The sequence below is a fragment of the Myripristis murdjan genome, chromosome 22 (genome assembly GCF_902150065.1).
Source record: "Myripristis murdjan chromosome 22, fMyrMur1.1, whole genome shotgun sequence".
Lineage (NCBI taxonomy): Eukaryota > Metazoa > Chordata > Actinopteri > Holocentriformes > Holocentridae > Myripristis > Myripristis murdjan.
The window spans coordinates 22,520,614-22,541,349 of record NC_044001.1 but is presented as its reverse complement, the minus strand read 5'-3'; the positions used below and the strand labels follow the sequence as shown (position 1 = coordinate 22,541,349).

The following is a 20,736-nucleotide window of genomic DNA, read 5'->3' as shown; positions in this document are numbered from 1 at the left end:
CAACAATCTATAACACACAATGAAGTACAGCCTCACACACAGAACCGCAAAGCCTGACACAGTTGGGAGTAGGGCCAAGAGAAGAGGAGGATCGGCTGAAACGGCGGCCATTTTATAGCAGCCCACACCAATCGCCATCCACCAACCAGCAGCCAGCTCCAGGATAGACTCCAATGTAGTAGCACCACCCTGAGAAGAGGAGGAACAACAGCACCTGGAGAGAGAAAGACCCTAAGGATGGTAACACCACCCTCAGGCAAGGAGGGATAACACCACAACAAAAATCACAGCAACAAAATTGACCTATGACCCAGGGTCATAACAACGGTTAACGCAATAATTTTATTTAACACATTAAAAAAAAATCATAACATTTAATTGAACTTATAAATGTATTCAAACAGACAAAATAAGACTAAAGGGAATTGTAGGCAGGTAAAAAGAGCAAAACATGGGGGTATCACAGACACACTAAAACGAATGGAAAGAAAAAAGAAAGTCTCATATGACATTTCAAAATGAATCTGACACAGATAACATCTACTAAATTTCAGGGAAAAAAAATCAAAGATAAAATCAGAACAAAGACAAAATGTGGGACGTGTGTGTGTGTGTGTGTGTGTTCAAAGAGAAAGAGAGGATGAGGGAGGAACAGAGAGAGGCATAAAGGCCTAAGTCTTTTGTTATTCATGGTAACAAACAATCAGACACACAGCGCCTGAAAGTCTCTGTTTGAAATGTCTGAGAAATGCAGTGAGAAGGAAACTTGTTGTCAGAGTCTGTGTTTGTGATGCAGAGCTGACAGTGAGGGACGGAGTCTGGGAAGCTGCAGATGAAACACAAAACACAAAGTATGATTTCTTTACTTCATACAGCAAAGGAAAAAAAAAACTGGTTGAGGTGTGCATGAATCAGTTAAAAAAAATGACAGATATTTTGATGAAAATGAGCAACATGTTTAGCTGATGAAAGGATGAAAGAGTGAAAACAAAGGCTTCATTTTCAGTGACGTGTAAAAGGATTGTCTGTGAATTTTTTTATATCCATGAATTTTAAATTACAGCTAATTAAAGAGCTATTTATGACAACTTTTGAAAGCAAACATAAATCTTTCAAACCTTTGAAAAGTTACAATTCTTTTAAACTTTCGCAAATATTTAAAGAAATAACAAATACATAAATAAATGTAAGAAGAAGTAATTAATAAAAAAAAAAAAACACTTCTGATTATTTGATGAAATCTGGTGGTTTCTTCTTTTAACTTTTTTTTTTTTTTTTTAACAAAAAAACAGAACATGCAGAAACCTGGTGGTTTCAAGAAATAAGGAAGACTGAAGTTAGATCCATGTTATCTTGAAACGCCTGTGCCAAGCTTTGTCGAGGTAACTGGCAAACATGAGTAACATTTCAATTAATCAGGTCAAACACTGGATTCCAAATAAACAAATGAACTTGATTTGATGACAAGTGACTTCATCTTTCCATTGTAAACTTTAGAAATAGATTTTTTTTCTCCCTGCTCAGACATGGAACAGGGACAGAGCAGCCACAGTGAAGATCATTTTCAATCCCAGACACATTCATGAGACCACAAAATACATGTCAGATAAAGATGAGTCAGATAATGAGTGTGTCTGTAAACAGTCGGGCAGTATATTCAGCCTGAGATGAAAAGGAGGAAGATCATTTAAAAGGAGTGTATGACAGCCGCACAGTCTGTGAACCTTTTTTTTTTTTTTAACAGTGGTTGTGACATAAAAGCTCCACTCTCACCCTGGGCTGTTACACCTCTACAGCAGCTCGGGAGGAACTGAGCAGGTGACACCCAACACTCATATTTGGCACTGTTTTGTCTTTTTTCTTTCTTTAAGATCTTTTCTACCCTGAGGGCAAAGCAAACCACTATTTGAGTGAGACGTGCTGCTCTGAAGGTATGCTCTGAGCAGATAGTCCCTCATAAGCAGCTCAGTTTTTGAATTCTTTACTGGATTTCAGCCTGATTGGTAAGTGCTCAATTTTTAATGTATTTTGATGCATCTGGATGTAATAATCATTCAGTAGAATGTTATGGACCTTGAAAAATTGCTGTGTATGAATGCATTTAAATATTTTCTGACAGTGACTCATTTCACAGCAAGACAACAGGTAAAAAAAAAACAAAAACAAAGGGACACCAAAGCACATGGTTATATTTTTTATTAGAGGCAAGGACCTTACATCTGTTAAAAATTAAATTCTAGTGCCCCGGTGTCCCTTTGGGGTTTTTGATCCGTTGTCTTGCCACATGATGACTTGGGCCCGGTGCAGCATCTATCTGCCTGTGTGCAGATAAAATCTGAAAATTTCATTCATCAAGATGTTGAGGTTCTCCCCATATAATTTTATCCGAACACCGACACTGTGCAGGAGGCAGGTTCCACCCAAGCTCATGCCCATTTCTGTTTCTTCCCCATCGTGTATTTTCAAAACCCAATACTTCCCTCAGTGCAGAGTGAGATATTAAACTACTACAGCGGCGCATTAAGCACATTCTTCCTAATGACAGATGAGAAGTGAAACTACCTCTAACAAACAAAAGAGATTTGATCAAATTCTCATGTTGCCGAAATCAGAAAGCCTCAGTTCGTTCCTGAAAACGGTGTTTTTGAACGTTCACACATGCATCATGTTCCCCGCTTGCTTCTGTGATGCATTGATCACAAATCAGAATTATGTATTTATTATCGACAAATAGATGCTGCAGGATTTTTTCCATGCGCTTTTAATGTCACGGTTTCCAGCGTAACGAAATCGCAAAAAGAGAAAACCCTTTTTCCTCTCATGCAGAAAAACAGTTATCAGTTGTGTCATCTTGGCCTGCTTTGTTGTTGTTGTGTGACCTTGTTGCAGTTGCCGTTCCTCAGTGTACATCTAAGATGAGCTGCTCACTTTGAAACAGTGAAGACAGGCCTGCTGATAAGAATCAGCTAAATCAGCTCCACAGATCAAACAAACAGAGATCAACCACCTACAACATACCTATGTGTGCCTTCTCGTGTTTACTAAGTAGGACTGAAAATGGGTCAGCCTTAACCAGCAAAAGAATTGAACTTTGCACAAAACCAGTTTTTCCTCTGCACAGACAAAAAGTCCGCTGTTTTGTCGACGAGATCATACATTTTGTGGTTTCTGTGTTTCGTGCCATGTCTCGTAAAACTATATTTTTCTGCACCTACTTCTTGTGACACACTTTGGCATTATTCCTGTTCCTCTCAGACAGTTTTCATTGCAAATATCTACTATACAGTGTTAACGATAGTCTTTTTTTTCCTCTCCAGATTTTGAAAATGACTACGGAGTTTCCAGACTACGATTACAGTTCAGAGACGGGCGTATATCCATCTGAGGAGCCCGGGCCTTGCAACCTTGACCTTGACCCTTTGGAAACTATCACACAAACTTACATCCATTCCATCATCTGCGCTTTTGGCCTGATTGGCAACTTGCTTGTGATCGTCACCTACATTTTCTATAAGAGGACCAAGACTATGACGGACGTCTTTCTCTTCAACGTGGCTCTGGCCGACCTGCTCTTTGTGGTGGCCCTGCCGCTCATCATATACAACGAACAGCACAGTTGGGCAATGGGTTCTGTGTCATGCAAGATCCTACAGGGCGTCTACAGCATCAACCTGTACAGCGGCATGCTCCTGCTGGCGTGCATTAGTGGTGACCGCTACGTTGCCATAGTCCTGGCCAGACGCTTCTTCGGCGCTCACTCGAACACCCTCATCTACAGCCGCCTTGTCTGCTCAGTTGTTTGGATGTTTGCGGTGGCTTTATCCCTCCCTACAGTCATCTTCACGGAACGGTTTGAAGAAGAAAACCTGGGTGTCCAGATTGTGACATGTCAGCTGTGTATCAATCACAATGAGACAGTAAAGGTGATGAAGGTGCTGGTGCCCACCCTTCAAGTGGCCATAGGCTTCCTCTTGCCTCTTTTGGTTATGGTGTTTTGCTACTCCAAAATCATCTGTACCTTGCTGAGAGCCCAGAGCAGCCAAAGGCACAAGGCGGTCCGTGTGGTTTTGGCGGTGGTCGTGGTCTTCATTATTTGCCACCTCCCCTACAACACGACTTTGCTGACCCACACCCTGGTCCTGTTCAAGGAGCGAGGTTGTGAGGCAGAGAGGATGAGACTCAAAGTCCTGGCTGTTACCAGGAGCATTGCCTACCTCCACTGCTGTCTTAATCCCATCCTCTACGCCTTCATCGGGGTCAGATTCAGGAGCCACTTTCGGCAAATCCTGCAAGACCTGTGGTGCCTCGGCAAGAAGTACATCTCTGGTCGCTCCTCACGCGGGACATCTGATCTTTCCATCTCCGGTCAAAAGGCTACGAACGGCTTCAACATCAGTCAACCACATTCATCGTTCAGTGCATGATACTCCGGTGGTTACCAGACCCTGAAAGGGAATAGATGGGCAGTGGTGGTGACACACCAGCCTCTGATTTTATTGTGGTGCATGCCCAAACAATCAAGTATGTAAAAAGTATCAAAGCATTGATGTTATGTTCGTGAACAATCCGATTCTTTTGAATGAATGATGGGAACCCAGCTGTAGGTGAAAGCTGTTCCTTTTATTGCTGAGCCGAAAATAATCCACTGCCCTTTACAGAAAGTGACTGAAAACAGTCACAAGGACCAGCCGGATTCCAGGAAGACCTGCCCCTACTCTGCCTCTGATTGGCTAACATTAACCCTAACTGTAATCAACTTAACCCAATGAAGGCAGCTAGTGGCAGTAGGTGGGATGGCCAGGCAGACTCAGAGGTAGACGACGTGTTTGAAGCCAAAAAAAAAAAAAAAAAGGGCAAATTAAAAAATGGCAGCACTTTGATGCACTTTGATAAAGTGGAGTGCAATAGCCGCAAAAATATTATTTAAAGTCCCCCCATCATTCAAAAGAGCCGGTCGATCAAAAAGATCGGAGCCATAAGAGCTGCTTCCCTTCAAAAAGCCATAACTCCCATCACTGTGTCAAAGTGTCCCACTCATGTACAGTTACTTTACTGAATTTTTACTTTAGTAGAGGTAAAATGACTTCAGTGAAAATGAAAAGTTGCTCGTTTAAAATGTCATTTAGTGATATCATTTCATGCTTCTGAGAGATATAAAATTGCAATTTCTTTTGTAAAGCCCTGCTTTTTTAAAATGAGTCCACTTGGGCTTACATTTAATGTGATGCACTGTCAATATAAAAAGGGGAAAAACAGCACGCTGTGTTCTGTTTACAAGAATGACTATTGAATTATCATTTCCTTATAGCTGTATTTCTCCAAATGTGAGGGCAGTGTACTTTGTTTCTGCTTACATGGCCCTTATCTCTCCTTAAGCTTTTTCTTTGTCAAACAGCAGCTACTCTCAAACTATGAGAGCAAATTATATCCCCTTTGTTTTCAAGTCAATATGTTTTGTATTTTCTTGTTCAGTTTGTATTATTCTTTGTCAGCATTCAATTAACAGCGTTCTTTGTGAATTCTGTGTAAATAAAGACTGAATCGAGATATGTGTGTTTTCTTTATAACAGAAGTAGCCTAGTGGTGACTCCTTCAGATCTGACTGTTCAAAACAATAAATACGGTTGTGTTTTAATCTGCTGTACATGTTGAATATTTATGGACCGACCCTGATAAGACAGAGATTACAAAACATGGCAGGCAGGCCTAGTGTTTGGCAGACAGCGTTATTTGTGGTCAGGCACCTTTACTTTAAATATAGTAGTCAGTGAGTGAAAACACAGTGCAAATTCACTCCGTATCTGCTGTCTTTGAAACCCACGAGAGCACACCCCCTGTATTTATAAATGTAACAGGCTTCCTGTCTCTGTTGTTTCCCCTTGGCCTTTGTTCCCTCGGCGACAGTGGGTACATAAGCTTGAGCTGTAGATGGTTTAGCATACTCTGTTCGTTTCTCAAAATATACTTTTTATGATGCCCACGACCTTTTCATAACCATTTGGCTGCAGTGTCTCTGGAAGTATTTGTTATGTTAAAATGTATGTGGCTCCTTGCATTCGTAAAGATGCATTTCCCTGTTTCCTTATCATTAGTATATTTTCAGCTCATTGAGATGATGTGGAAAAAGGCCTTGTGTTGATGTCCACATGCCAGTAAACGGCAGTATCTGCTCTGCTTACTCATTACCCTCAGTATGGAGACTGAAACAACACACAGTTTGAAATAATGTCCATGTACTGAATGCAAAGTTTATTTTACAACTTTTTTTTTATAGGCATTTCATAAGCATTTTTTTTTCCTGTGCTATTTAATCATTTAAAAAATATTCAGGTAATATAAATGGTTTCACCTTTCAACCTGAGCAAAGGAAGAAAAAAACTGATGATGTGTAGGGAAAATGGTTTTCAGTCGGTAATATTAAGTTTAGGCTGTTGGGTTAAAACATGGCAAAGATTTTACAATCATTCAAATTCACTAAAAGGGCAATACTATCCATTTCAAGAATTCACTTGTTGTTTCTGTGCCCCAGGACTGTCAAGGTTTGTGAGCGCCTGTTCAAGAGGGATCACAAAGCAATTTTTAGGCCATAAAAATAGTTCACATATGGTAAAACAAGTTTCCATGCTTACAAGGACCTTGCCTCTGATTCTGACATGTCTTGAGCATCAAAGGTGAAGCCTGAATTTTACCATCGAATGAACACCACTGACCCTGCTGGACTGGTGAGGGCAGTAGAGAGTCAGAGGCACTTTGCTTTAAACTTGCTTAGTGCAACGAGATTTGTGTTACATTTGTGGAATGTCTTTGAATTTGTGTTATCCTTTGGATGTGAAATCAACAGATAATGACAGCGGCACCGACTTTGTTGAGCCATAAGATGAAGTTTATATTCTAGCATTGCAAACAGTGCCAGAATATCACATCCCAATTTAAAACTTGTATACAGCCCACCTGCCAAAGACCGAATACTTCAACATGTTATCTTCATACATAATTAATTGTAACAAAGTATGATAATTCTTGTAAATGTGTAGGAAAATGAGGCAGTGTTGATGTTGATGTAAAGATTTTAAATGAACTAATATATTCTGAAACAACCTGAGAATCTTAAAGTAATGCCCCTTTTTCCAAGACAAGATGTTCGATACCATGTTTACCTCTGTACATTCACTACTTTCCTGTTAGCTTAGCATAAAGACTTGAAGTCTATGGGAGTCATTAGCTTCACCAAAGAGAAAAAATAAACCTTTCAGCAACTTCAAAGCTGTCTTATTTGCATAGTGTATCATATGTAATTAAAAAACATGTCTATTTTTTCTATCACAGTGATCTGTGCACTGCTGAAGGTATAGGCAGACCTGATGCAAATTGTTTGTTTGTTTTTGCTTTTTTATTCCAATATATAAATTTCAAATACAAATAAAAAAGGAAAAAATTGGTAACAACAACAACAACAACAACAACAACTGAAAATAATTAAATAATTAAAACTGATACTGACTGAAAAATTCTGTTTAAATGTTTAAATGTGTTTAATTAAAAATCTACTCACACGCATATAAAAACATCTAGGCTAGTTTGCAATACAATCATCATCATTAGACTATAATGAAAGGTATACATTTGGTAAAGTCACTGTCACACAATTCAAGGTTTCTTAGGACACTGAGGCACTTCAATGATGAAGGAGCTCATAAATGTTCTGCCCCAAGACGTGATGAAAACTAGTGACTCAGCAGACATTGTTTATTTGGAGAAGAGCATTGCTTTTCTCCTGTGGTACATGGGGCTGAGGGTGAAGATGGCGTCCGTGAGGAAGGTGGGCAGGTAAGGAAAAGCATAGAAGAAGAACATGTCCAGCTTGGACACGAGCAGATATCTGTATTTAGGGTGCGAGGAGGTGATGGCGTGCACCATCGCGTCAGTGACCATCTCGGTATTGGTGAAGCCAGAATTGCAGGTCGTCATGAAGTACTCGCTGGCCAGATCGATGTACTGTCTGTTAAACATTTGTTTGCGCTCATCGCTCAGTCTCTCCCAGATGTCTGATCCAGTTTTCCTCCTCAGGATATTCGTAGCTGGGCCAAAGTTGCCTGGCTGGATGATGCTGACCTGAAATTGTAGAATTACAGAAAAGATAAAGTACAACCACTGCTGTTTTAAAAAATTATCAATATCATTATCATTATGTAAACCTAATCAGAGCTCAGAATCACCTTGACCCCGAAACTGGCCATCTCAACTCTTAAGCAATCTGCGAACGCCTCCATTCCTCTTTTGGAAACACTGTAGGCTCCCATGTTGAGGCAGTTGAAGAAGGACAAGATGCTCGACACATACACCATCCGGCCTGCAACATATGAGGGTTACAAACACTGAGATGTAGTGATAACAGCTGGGGAAAAAAACAATGAAGTCAAAAAACTAGATTCATCCAGGCTGATGTGACTAATCAAGGCATACGCTGATTGAAAGGTGTGTTCACTATTTCTCACAACTCATTTACTGGACAGAATTTCGGTAACCTGTCGCCATGCCAGGTTTGACCTTGTGCCTTTAAAGTTAAAAGCTACATTAGGAAATTTTCACAAGAGGCTCCAAATGGCAGTGAGAAAAAATATTTTGAAATTAAAGGTGCACTATGTGAAACTGCCATGGGTCAGCTGAAGTGAGAACTGATAAAAATGTAGAATCAGCACATAATTTGACGGTTGACTCTATATAGCTGTCATCATCAGCCTCACACTGATTGATTATGTGCTAATTATAAATGGTCCTCACTTCAGCTGAGCCCTGGCAATTTTGCATAGTGGCCCTTTAAAGACGTTAATGAGTTTGACTGGCCACTACCTGTGCAGATTTCCTGCCATTGCCTATCCCAGACAACAGAATTTCATTTGGGTGAATATGCTGAATCTGCTTTGTGATTTGGACTCATGAGACGGGTGTAAATATTGGTTGATGCAGCTTTAACCAAAGTAGGTAATCGAAATGAATTCACGGGCTTACCTTTTGAGGCACGGACCATAGGTAGAAATGCAATGGAGGTCCTGATACAGCCAAATAAGTTGACATCAACCATTTTTTGAAAATCATCAGTGGTGCTCCATTCAATCTCTGCCCAGTCAGTGATACCGGCATTGTTCACGACTGCCCAGAGCCCTGAAAGACAACGGGTTGTACAGATAAAGAAACTTTGGATAGTACAACCATCAGATAACCTATGCTGCAATCTGCTTGCAAGTTTAGAACAAGGATATACCTTTCTCTGGAAGATTGGCTTGGACCACCTCCTTCGCTTTTTGCACATCCTCATCGCTGGTCACGTCTAGTTTTAGTAACTTCAGATTACTGGAGCAGTCTTTCTTCAAGCTCTGCGCCCCGTGGCCTTCAGGAAAGAGACACCCGGCAAAGACCACAACCCCCCTGGAGTCCAGGTGCTTGGCCAGGTGGTGTCCAAACCCGCTGTCACAGCCGGTTATCAACACAGCACGCCCTTTCAGCTCCTTGGGGCTCTGGCAGCGGGAAACAACTCGAGTAATGGCCAAGAAAGAAATGATAAGGACAGAGGGGAGACCAAAGAGGAGGAGAGAGGCTGCAGCTAGGGCCATCCTGATGAAAGGGGCTCCTGCGTTTCTCTAGTCCGTGTCCTTCAGCTGCAAGACTTTTTATCTGAAAGACAAGAGGATTTTTTTCAGTCAGGATGCTGCCTGCCTCCCACTGCCTTGTCTTACCGTGGTTAATGATTTAATGAAATAAATCAGTGTGATTAGGTCCATGACCGTGTCAGCTCTGTGTTTGAACTTTGTGTTATTTTATGATCTACGTTGTACCTCGACAGTCTGGAGATAAACAGAGATAAAGGAAGCTGTAATCTGATAAAACAAACTTTTACTTTTTTGTTTCAAAAACACATACACACTCATGCATGAGTATATGTCTGCATGTGCACATGTGTTTGGGTGTGGCTGCAGTAACTTTATACCAATACCCGACAGGGAAGTGAAAATATCGCTATTTGTATCTTATGTTGAAATTTAAACCTTAACCCTGCAACTAAACTAAAGCCGAACACAAGCTGTACAAACATGATGCATATCACCATAAGGTAGGACTGGTCTGGTGCATAATAATGCAAAACACATCACCATGTAGGCAAAGTGTTTGTGATCATTAGCAAGTCAACATAAAAAAGAGAAAAACAGAGAATGTCCTTAACTCTGTAAAAAGGAGGCAACCTAATATCATTATTATTAATTTTACTACCACTGGATGTCCTCAGTAAGCTTTGTGCAATTTTGTTTTACTTGATCTAGGCAGGGCTCTCCATTCCCCTCTCACTATTTTATATAATTTTGCAAAGTGGACAAACTTGTATTTGCTGATGACTGGTACCCTGCCTGCTCTATGTTTTGCCACCACATTCTTCAACACCTGTAGAATCCACACAGTCAAGAGCTAAATATACTGCCACGGCGATAGGCACTGTGCCAGCCGCTATCTAATGTGAGTGAGTCCAGCAGGCTCCCAGCAGCTATCTGGTTAAATAGGAGCCCTGCATTACCTGCATGGCCATCTGACTGAAATGCAACAAAAACAGAAACCGAAAGTTTCACAGAAATGTTCAAGACAGTGATAGAGGCTAAGGGAGGAAACAAAAGGCTGGGAGGGTCAAGACAACGGGAAAAACAATGGAGGAGCTGTAATGCGAGGAGGAAATATGAGGAAACATTTCCCCAGTCAATCAGCTGCTACATGGTAACAGATGTAGTCCTATGTTTCTGAATTTGATATCCTCACCATAGCATGGAGAGCTGTTTTACGAAACAGCTGACCGGGACGTGTGAGAGATGGAGGGGAGAGCAACGGCTTTCATAAATCAGAATTAAACCCACAGCATCATCAAATGAAATGTGCAGGATCACACGGCACCACAAATAACTTGTTAAAGCAGCTACAAGCCCCTTTAGATTTTTGTTAACATCTGCTACACCCATTACAGTCGTACTACTTAACAAACGGGGGGATGAAGAAACTCATGTTCCACTTGAACTGGCTGACTGATGTTGTTTGTAAAGCCACGTGAGGATTGTATCTCCAAAGGCTCTGCATGGAATTGCAATTCACAAGGCACAAAGTGCATAGGAGTGAAAAGGGCATGCTCTATCTTCTCCATGATAGAGCATCATTTTCAGTGGGAGGGGAAGTACCTTTCACCTCTCTGCATGCGTGTAACCTTTACTTACCCTCTGTTTATCAGGACTATTGAGCGTGATTGCTTTTTTACAGCAGTGAGTGCAGTGCAGTAATCTTCACCTTAGATACTGGGCCTGTCAAGTACAAAAAAATGTCAATATGTGTAAAAACACAAATATAAATTTCCATTGATATATATGCAGTATAAAACTACTGTTAATTTCCCTTAAATATGAGGGAAAATATTGATAGAAAAGGAAAGAGACAGAATAAAAAGGAGAAATAAAAGAAAAAGAGGTTAGAGGCTACAAAGATAGGTATTGATCTTATTTGAATATGTTCTTCATTTGTGCTGCTCTCAGCTGTGGAGGGGGGCCGTCGCAGGTTGTGTAGGAACTGAAAGAGTCCCCTGATATGACCGCGCTGTGTGTGGCACAAAAAAAAGCAACCGGAACTTCTCAAATATGTTGTTTTTGTTTGAAAACGACATCCTACAAACTCTTGAGGAGAAGCTCTTTCACAGCCTCACACAGGAGAGTCTCTTCAGTGTCAGTGAAACCTGAACTTTGGAAGATGCTTCAGTCCTCATGTTTGCTATCTTGTCCTGGAAGAGCATGAAATTTTTATTCTCTCTCAGTGAGGATATTAACCCAGCATCAACAACAGTAGTGGGAGCAATCAGCCGGTGCCTGAGAACTAAAGTCTGGCACTCTGTTCACTGTTGGAAATCAATTTGGTGGAGTAAAGCTGCCTGACAGCTCTACTGCAGATATTAGCAGGGCTAGCCCCTGTAAGATTTGAGAAGGGATCTGCAGTTTTGTTCTCCTCTTCATATCCTCTGCCCTGCAGGTGATCCTTTAATTTTCATTCTCCTTATTTTCCAGAGGGAAAACAGGGAGATTTTATTTTTGATTTTTAGTTATCAGTATGCAATGCTGACTAAGGCCATGCTTACACTAAACCGGGTAAATTTTAAAATACATGTTTTCTTCCACACTATCCATCCACACTTAACTTGTGTCTTCCACTCACAGACAGAGCTTTTCCAAAACGGTCTCCCAAGTGCGTGCATCTAAAAATGCAGGCCTGACATTTTTGTGTGCATATTCTTCTGGTCCCGCCCGGATTGAAACGTTGTCTGCAAGGATGTCCTAGTTGCACATCAAGCCATAGTGCAGGATTTTTCTCTGTGCCTCTGTCAGATACAGTCGTTTGGACCAGTGGCCTTCGGTCACACCTAACGCATCAGGAGATATATGACCATCCATTTATCTTCAGTGAAATGACACCTTGTAAAAGAACATTAGACAATGATGATTTAGCGGCCCTTTCGCCCCAGGCTCATTCCTGATGCTGCACGTTCAGCACATTATGAACATGCTAAAACAAAGTAGCAACGGGTGCTTTTGTAGGCGCCACAGCGGCTAAGAGGGTCGCAAAAAATGTGCCTTCTTTAGGGATAGATTTCCTTAAAGTGGCTCACCGGCGCCTTCAATGAGGCGTATTTTTTCAACTTACTTTCGACTTTGTTCAGCTAAACATCTGGCTTTGGGTTATGAAATCCTTCCTTCGACTCCACAGTGCCCCTGAATTAGCCTTTCCTGACTCTATCTGCACGTCCGTGTGTTTGTGTATGCTCGTGTGTGTGTATACATGTGCTCGTGGGCGTCTCCTCATGCTTAATACTGCCTGTCGAAAAGACATTAGTGTAAGATAAAGGGGCCTCGACCAGATGGTGGAGTACAACTGCATGGCTAATTTGTGCAACTTGGCTCGGCTCCTCGCTTTTGTCCTGATGAGGAAAACATCTCAGAACGTTGGAGAAGAAAGCTCCCCCTGCCAACAGGACATTTTCACTTTACAAGTCCACTGCCTGCTTGTTAGCGAGCCAGCAAAGCCCCTTGTTCCTCGATTAAAGTGATTTGTTCGCTCGCGTTGGATTAATGCGTTTGGAAATGTTTTGGGATGTTCTGCAAACATATTTGGATATGACAGTGAGGATGAGAGATGTGGAGGGCTCGGTTCCAGCATGTTTATGTGTTTGTGTTGTATCCTGTGCAATGTGTGGGTAGCTGGGATTAGCCCTCCCCATAGACTGTGAATGGAAAGGGAACTAAGTGTGGTCTCGGGGTTTTGGAGAATTAGAGCACTTAATAGACCACTTAAGAGTTTAATTCTGAGTGGGGCCAAAGAGCAATGACCTTTGAAACCTGGATTGGGGCATAATTGGACATGTGTGTTGCCTTTCGCAGGCACTGTCCCACCACCCATTTATCAGCCATTGGGCGCTGGCAGTGATGTCATATCCTGGAGATCTGTTTTCCTAGTTGGTGCTTTGTGACCCACCGAGCCGTCTTAATGAGCCTGGAGCGGAAGCTTGACCCCACTGAAAACAAAGCGAGGCGAAAATGCCCTCTCTCCTCGCTCGCAGCCGCAGACTGTCAATCCATCTACCTGCTCAGCCGCTAATCTCCTGACCCCATCTTCACCTTCTGTTATCACGGGCCACAGCAGTCTGGAACAAACTGGAAAGGCCATCAAGTTCACTGAGATACAGGGCACAGCATGCTTGAATACAGACACCGCGCTAATGCCAGATTTGGCTTTCGAAGCGGATATGTTTACAGATTGTGGAAGGTCTTATCTGACAATCGATGTGGCTATATAGAACTGCAGCACATACACACTTGGAGGAGAATGCAAGGAACAAAAGGCACCACTAAAACTCTTGGAACAGAGGGGGAACATGCATTTTAATGATGCATGAATGAATTATTAGAATCAGTATTTGGTAAATAATCTTCCTTGAGCCTCATAAACTCCAAGCTGCAGCATTAATAGGTATATATATTAAACACAGTGATAGAAAAAATACCCAAATCCTTTACTGAAATAAAAGTAGCGAATTACGGTGGCCCTGAGAGCTCAAAGCACTGCAAGCTAAAGGCAGAATGAGTAGGATTTGTCTGTTACATTCAAAGTTGGCCGTTCTCCCCATAGACATAATATACGTATAATACGTATACTACGTATATAATATATATATACGTATACGTATATTATGTCTATGGTTCTCCCTGGCTAAGTGAACCACCAGCAGTGAATTTTACAGTTCCTAGAACGGTGACGGAATGAAATGACAATGTTGCTGTCCTAAAAAACCATAATGGCCCACCATAACCCTCCTGTCCAACAGAAAACAGGCCAACGCCACTTTGCTCGTCATCCTCACCCTCTCCTCCTTCAGCGCTCACCAGCGGATGAAAGCCAACCTCAGGTTCACTCTGGCTTTATTTCCACGGTTCACGTCTGTGATTTCTGTAGCTTCCTATTAGATGTCATGCTATCGATCTGGCGCTGAGTTCTGTTCTTGGCTACGCATCTGCTGCCCAAAGGCTGACGCCCAGAGAAGAAGTCCTGAGCTCAGCGAAACAAGAGAATCCAGGCAGAGGGCAGGATCTCTGCAGATACACACCAACACACACTCCTAGTGCAAAAAAAAAAAATGACTGAGAGGGATGATTCTTGTATGAGTCCATAGGCCCGTTTCCACCAGAATGTTCCTGGTAGTATTTGGGGGGCAGGAGCTACTACAGGAACGTCCTCTCGCTCGTCCCTCTGACCTGCCGTGTCTCCACTGAGAGGCCGAGGAGCAGGAAGGTTCCTGTAAAGTTACCAGGCGGTTGCGTGACCATGACCGGGGCATCAAAATGCGTGTTGTTAAAAAAGCCTGTTGTTAGCGTTAGCTAACGTCCGCTAAAGCTAACGTTAGCGCCCCTAAAAATGCCGGCTAAAAAGTGTGTTGTTAGCGTTAGCTAGCACGTTAGCGTTAGCTTGGAAGTGTTGGCCGTATTGCTAGGGACGCCTGCTTTCTGTTGACATCACATCGCACCGTGAGTGCACTGCGACAGAGCTCCCTACTCCCTGCACAGGTAACGTCGGCTTAGGGAACTTCACTTCACGAATTTACTCCAATCGGAACACCCTGCAACATCACAGCTGTTTCCGACCGAGTTTCCAAAACACACCCAGGTGAAACGTCTTGTGAAATGTTATTTCATTCATTCACATTACCGCTGTCATTTGTAAGGTTGTCATTCCTAAATAACCCTCACGTCTCGTGCACCCCGTTGTTGTCAGCGTAATCAACTTAGCTTAACAAGCAAAAACTTATAACAGATAATTTTAAAATCCTTAATAATGACAGTGGTGAGAGAAATAACCGCCGCATTTCGAGCACCCGGTAGTTGTTGCCATAAACAACGAGTTAACCGTTGGTTCGATTTGCCGGCGCGCAATGACTGATGGGTAATATCCGTTGGCAAACTGGGCGAAGTGAGGAGCCGTTGTCCATTTGTTCCCTGCACAGTTCACAGGACCCTTCGAACTGCTCCCTGTGGTTTGAAATCACACTGAACATGGCGGCACACCCTTAGCTCATTTCCACTATAAAGAGCCGTGCCGTGAAGGGCTGTGCCGGGCTGAGCCCAGCACGGCCCTGTTTGGCCTTGGAGTGTTTCCATTGCTTATGGTACCAGCGGGTCGGCGTCATAGAATTAGAGAGGCGCGCTTGTTGCCATGGAGTTGTTATAGTAACAAGAGGAGCAGTCAGTTGTTATTAAAAGGTTACTATATATATATAGTAACCTTTTAATTCACTGTTATGTAGTAACCTTTTAATTCAAGGTTACTATATATATAGTAACCTTTTAATTCACTGTTTAAATATCTGTTCTGGCATTTATTCCTTATATTCCAATTAGTGCATATCAAATCAGATAATGTGTGATATGCATGTGAAAACAGAATAATTCAAAGAACTTGTAATTGACTTTTTTTCTTGTCTTTGTGTGTGCAATCAACTTGTGAATTTTTATAGTGATATCTGAAAGTAAAATTTTGAACCCCTTTCCCCTGTGTGTTAAAAACAGTGTTTTTTGGTCATTTGTGGTCATAAATAGGTGATTTTCAAAACTTTCCACCAATGGGATTTCCTGGGACTTTTTTTCCCTCACTCAGGACAAAGTGAGGATACAAAATCAGTTGAGTTTGCTTCTCTTGCAATTTGTCCTAGGTTTTTTCATAAAATGACTGGACTATAATCTCTCCAGAAACTAATGTTTGTAAATAATAGCCCACTGGCTGAAGGTTTAATGGTTGACATTTGTCACTTGTCACTTTGTAGCAGCCTGGTTAACTGACATTCTGACGGACCAATCATGAAGGAGATCATATTTAGGCCCGCCTCCACGGCCCCGTTCTAACCGGGCCAGCACCAGATGTCAAACCGGGCTGAAATCTTTCACGGTTGGTTCCCGGAACCAAGCGGGCTGGTGTAGTGGGAATGAATGCGGAACCGTGAATTTCACGGCACGGCGCGGCACGGCACTATAGTGGAAAAACACCTGTGTAGTCCACTGCGCAGGGAGCTACAGGGCGATCGGAACGCACCCTCACTCACTCACTACTCCCTACTCACTATAGCCTATAGGGAATTCAATGTAGTGGACTATATACAATCTTATGAGCCGTTTCCGATCTACATCCTAAACTCCTCCCATCGATGCAATCCATTTCCGTTTTGGCGTGCTGGTTTGTTTTTAGCCACAGACATACATAGGTTTTTAGCTAGCTAGCTCTGTCCTGCCGACGAAAGGAAATTAAAGATGGATACTTAAAAAAAAAAAAAAAAGTGGTTCGGGAACGACGTGTGCGGTAGTGTGCTGGCCTAGTTAACCTGAAGAGTCCACTGATCAGAGAGCCTCGTGAGGTTTAGAATCTTGTCTTGTGTCCCTGTCTATCAGCACCCAGCCATGTTGTTCATTAAATACAGATAAACACAACAAATACTGTGTGCATTATATTTTTTAATATTATATATGAATATTTTTATAGTGATGTAATTATGTGGGCTGCTTCTGTATTTTACGGTTTAATACCTGTTAGGATTAAACACGTTCTCTTTCTTGTTGAAGCCATTTGTTTAGTTTCCTCAAAGCAATTCATTCATCCAGTGTTATTAATGTACAGCATGAGCTTACTATGAATGATGAACTGTGTTAAAAGAAACTGTTACACTGAGGAACATAAGGCCTAGCATTCATGATCGTAGTTCAGTGCAATAATGAAATGAAATTACATTTTTACATTTACATAAACTTTTATTTTCACACAAACAGTCAAGGTGGTTGAATCGTGTTCCCATTGTAAGGACATAATTATTAAAATTGAAACGTCACGAGCAGCGAGCTACATGTCCAGATGAAGTTTGTTTACACCGGCATACGCTGCGCAAACCACTTCCGGCGGAAATGAAGTGCATTTTTGTAGGGTAACGGCGCCCCCCGGGGTTTGGTGCGTAAACTTGTCTATAGTGAACTCAATAGTGGACCGTTTCGGACACTACTTCGCTCGTTGTTTGGCGCTGTTCCGCAATGCATGACGGGATATATTGCCTGGTTAGTGACCATCGTATGTCCACTACATTTCGCGGTGGATTGTGGGATGCATCCAGTGGACTATATAGTGAACATTAATCATCACTAAACATTCGGACACCCCTACAAAATGGCGTAATCACTATATAGTGCACTATATAGTGGTTAGGGAGTGATTTCAGACACAGCCCAGGAGTTTTTTCGGGGCCGCTCAGAGTCCCTACCCTGAGGCAGAGCCGTTTTTTAGCCCCTGTAAAGGTTCCAGCTCTGGAGCCTGGGACTCCTCTGCTGAGGCTGCAGTGCAGGGCGACCTGACCTCCTGCCTGGGCGACACAGAGGAGGAGCCGGAGCAGTCGTCCAACACCGCAGCAGGCGGCAGCTCCTCACTCTGGCTCTGTCTCCACCCAACATTACAATGTGTTTTTGGTGGCCGGAACACAAGTGGACAGCTCACAGTCTGTCCACTCACACCGGGCGTTAAAATGTGTCTCCACGTGTCTCAGCGGCCCACTTGTGATCAGATCTCACTTTCCTGCTTTATATGCAAGCGTGTGTGAGTTCACACTACAGTTCTTTCACTTTTTAGACATCAAAAAGAGCAAGAGGACAAGAGGACGAGAGTCCAACGTTTCTTCCATCGGCTGGTCCAAGCTCTGTGCTGCTGCTGTGTGGCCGACAGCACAGAAATGGAATAATCTCTGATTGCAGTCAATATAATAAATTCAATGACTGATTCATTCAGTGTTGTTTAGCACACACACACGCACACACACGCACACACACACACACACACACACACACACACACACACACATTGGTCAGCGGTTGGGACAGCTCAAATAGGAACCGAGGTCATTATTTAATCAGGATACAGCCACACCCATGAGCCCATAGAAATGCATGGAAACTGGTGGTCAAGGAATTTCTCAAGTCACCCTTAAAACATTGGAAAAGTGTTTTTGTGAAAAATGTTAGACTGAGTAACACCATATGACCAACATCGAAAACAAAAGATCTTGTGCTGTAGGCTCATGCTTTGACTGATTTGAAAAATATTTTTTATGACCAGAGAACTGATGAACAGCAGACAGAAACATGCTCTGTTGTCACAAAAAAATGAATAAAAGAGTTGCGAAAATAACCTTCGGGCTGCTGATATTGATTCAAATCAGATTTTAAAAAATGGTTTTTGTTGTTGAGTCTTGGTGAGTTGTTAAGTTTTTGGTGGCTTTGCCTGAACATTATTCAATAACTTTATTTACAGCAAGGCAGCTAAAAGGATTAATTTAGCTCACATCTAATTAGCTGATATTAATGTTATGAATTAGCTTCCAATATTTTTTAAATAACTTTAGCAGCACGCAAATGATTTTAATTCATTTCATGGTGCCAGCTTTACCCCGATGGGAGTTTCAGTAAAGTCATTCAAACAAACTGCTGATGTGGTGCCATAGGTAAACACCATTTTGTTTCTATGGAGAAAACTAACAGAATTGGATGATTCAAAGAAAATAAAACAAGAATTCTGAATGCAAGCGAGTCAACTTGATACTCAGACTGAGTGATCACTCCATGTCCAACACATGTTCTCAAAAAGTGAGCGTGCGATTCACAGGTCAGGAGGTCAGGGTAGTGTCTCTCCGGCTGCTCAGATCGGTACTGCATCTTGACTCTGGATGCTCAGGTATCAAGGAAACTGCTTGATTTGTTTATGCCAGTCCTTGAGTGCATTTGACTTTGTGTGTGTCTGCCCCGCCTCAGTTCACATCTGTGTAGAATGCAATTTGAATGACAAACACCTTTGGGAAGGGTCTAGCAATTCATTGAAAGGCTTGTTGGAGAAAACCAATAGTTCGTGTGAATGTACTGAACTTGTTTTCGATGCTGTTGTCTTGTAACAGCTACTGCTCTACATTTGTATCTGAACTAGTTCTGCGTGAACTAGTTCAGATTTTGTCCTCTTGGTTCCCACCCTCCAGGAAAACAAAGGGGCTACAATCCTCCTTTAATTTGCATGACTGAAGATTGATTGCTCTTTCAGTCACCCTTGGTTGGGAAGCCACAAGTGGCGAACCAGTCCAAGTACTGTCCTTTCACATCTAATCCACTCTAATCACAAGGGTACAATACGTGCTCAGTCCTGCTTTGGATTGTGTGAAAGCAATCTGGGAACGGGGAGGTGTGTGTGTTTTGAGATCTTGTGTGCAACTTAAATAGGCCAAATAAAAATACTACATTGCCGACTACCAGACTGAATGATAGCATTAGCAGAGCCGCTGCACTTCCAGACGGTAACAACTGTGTAACTGGTTTTATGTTGCTGGATTAAGCTGTTAAGCGTGGCAAGTTGGTTTATGTGCCTTAATGCCTACAACTAATAATCCGTTATGTTAAATTATGTTGATGTCGTGCTACCAGCTGCTCGCCAAAAGCCAGTTGTTTGGGAGCAGAGACGTTAATGCATCCACGATACAGGCTTTACAACACACAGCCCAGGGAGATAATAAAGTTGATGTATTAAAGCCCATGGATGTATTACAGCTGCATACAGCCCAGGTGGAAGACAGTAGAGCAGCAATGTCACAAGTGAACTCAGGGTGGCGCTGTGCCGTGGCTCTGATGCCCGTTGATTATGAAGATTACAACTTCTAGGTCCTAACAATTTCAATAGAGAAAATTAGCCACTGATTTACAGATGTCTCTTTCAGAATGTAAGTCAATGGGAAACTGTCTTTTTGGGCCCCTGTGCATCATGAGATGGACCCAGAAGCTGATATGACACGGTTTGGCCACAGTGTCAAATTGGCTTCAGAGCCCTGCGCACTTCCTGGGGCCTGATAAAACATCCATGCCATCTGCTCATTAACCTTCCTACCTATGTTCTGCACAGGAAGTGATAAAAAAAACAGCAACTGTAGGAGGAGGTAAACATAAAATATGTAGAAAAGATCTAGAAATTGCCTTGTAATGCCATAAATGAGTTGCAGCAGTGTGTATAAGTGAGTGTAAGAGTGACTGTATGTGAGAAAGTACAGCATGTGCAGGGTGTACTGGATGTGCAAAAATGTGCTCATGATCATATTAATGGGTCCTCGGGGGTTAT

General features: G+C 42.2%; 2 protein-coding genes across 4 annotated transcripts; one reads left to right on the top strand and one right to left on the bottom strand.

Annotated features, from left to right (window-relative positions):
• Nucleotides 1-1,832: 1,832 nt before the first annotated feature.
• ccr6b (chemokine (C-C motif) receptor 6b) lies at nucleotides 1,833-5,481 on the top strand. Its single transcript, XM_030044621.1, has 2 exons — nucleotides 1,833-2,003; nucleotides 3,318-5,481. Exon 2 carries the CDS (start codon nucleotides 3,327-3,329, stop codon nucleotides 4,422-4,424), a length of 1,098 nt encoding a protein of 365 aa, XP_029900481.1. The 5' UTR covers nucleotides 1,833-2,003; nucleotides 3,318-3,326; the 3' UTR covers nucleotides 4,425-5,481.
• A 1,968-nt stretch (nucleotides 5,482-7,449) lies between these two features.
• On the bottom strand, nucleotides 7,450-14,730 carry LOC115354388 (D-beta-hydroxybutyrate dehydrogenase, mitochondrial). Of its 3 annotated transcripts, none has more exons than XM_030044769.1 (7): nucleotides 14,429-14,730; nucleotides 13,651-13,721; nucleotides 11,247-11,330; nucleotides 9,263-9,672; nucleotides 9,010-9,162; nucleotides 8,217-8,350; nucleotides 7,450-8,112 (listed from the first exon to the last, which is right to left on the bottom strand). In XM_030044769.1, exons 4-7 carry the CDS (start codon nucleotides 9,609-9,611, stop codon nucleotides 7,747-7,749), a joined length of 1,002 nt encoding a protein of 333 aa, XP_029900629.1. In that variant the 5' UTR covers nucleotides 9,612-9,672; nucleotides 11,247-11,330; nucleotides 13,651-13,721; nucleotides 14,429-14,730; the 3' UTR covers nucleotides 7,450-7,746. The 3 variants fall into 3 exon arrangements, with proteins under 3 accessions (XP_029900629.1, XP_029900630.1, XP_029900628.1); XM_030044770.1 differs by having other exon boundaries at nucleotides 14,451-14,730; XM_030044768.1 differs by lacking the exon at nucleotides 13,651-13,721.
• Nucleotides 14,731-20,736: the final 6,006 nt, after the last annotated feature.

Bases quoted from the DNA above. Each gene is read 5' to 3' on its own strand.
- LOC115354388 (XM_030044769.1), bottom strand. From the start codon at position 9,611: ATGGCCCTAGCTGCAGCCTCTCTCCTCCTCTTTGGTCTCCCCTCTGTC. The intron at 9,163-9,262 runs GTATATCCTTGT...GTTGTCTTTCAG, and splicing joins AGCCAATCTTCCAGAGAAAG to GGCTCTGGGCAGTCGTGAAC. The intron at 8,351-9,009 runs GTAAGCCCGTGA...CATATGTTGCAG, and splicing joins TATGGTCCGTGCCTCAAAAG to GCCGGATGGTGTATGTGTCG.
- ccr6b (XM_030044621.1), top strand. From the start codon at position 3,327: ATGACTACGGAGTTTCCAGACTACGATTACAGTTCAGAGACGGGCGTA.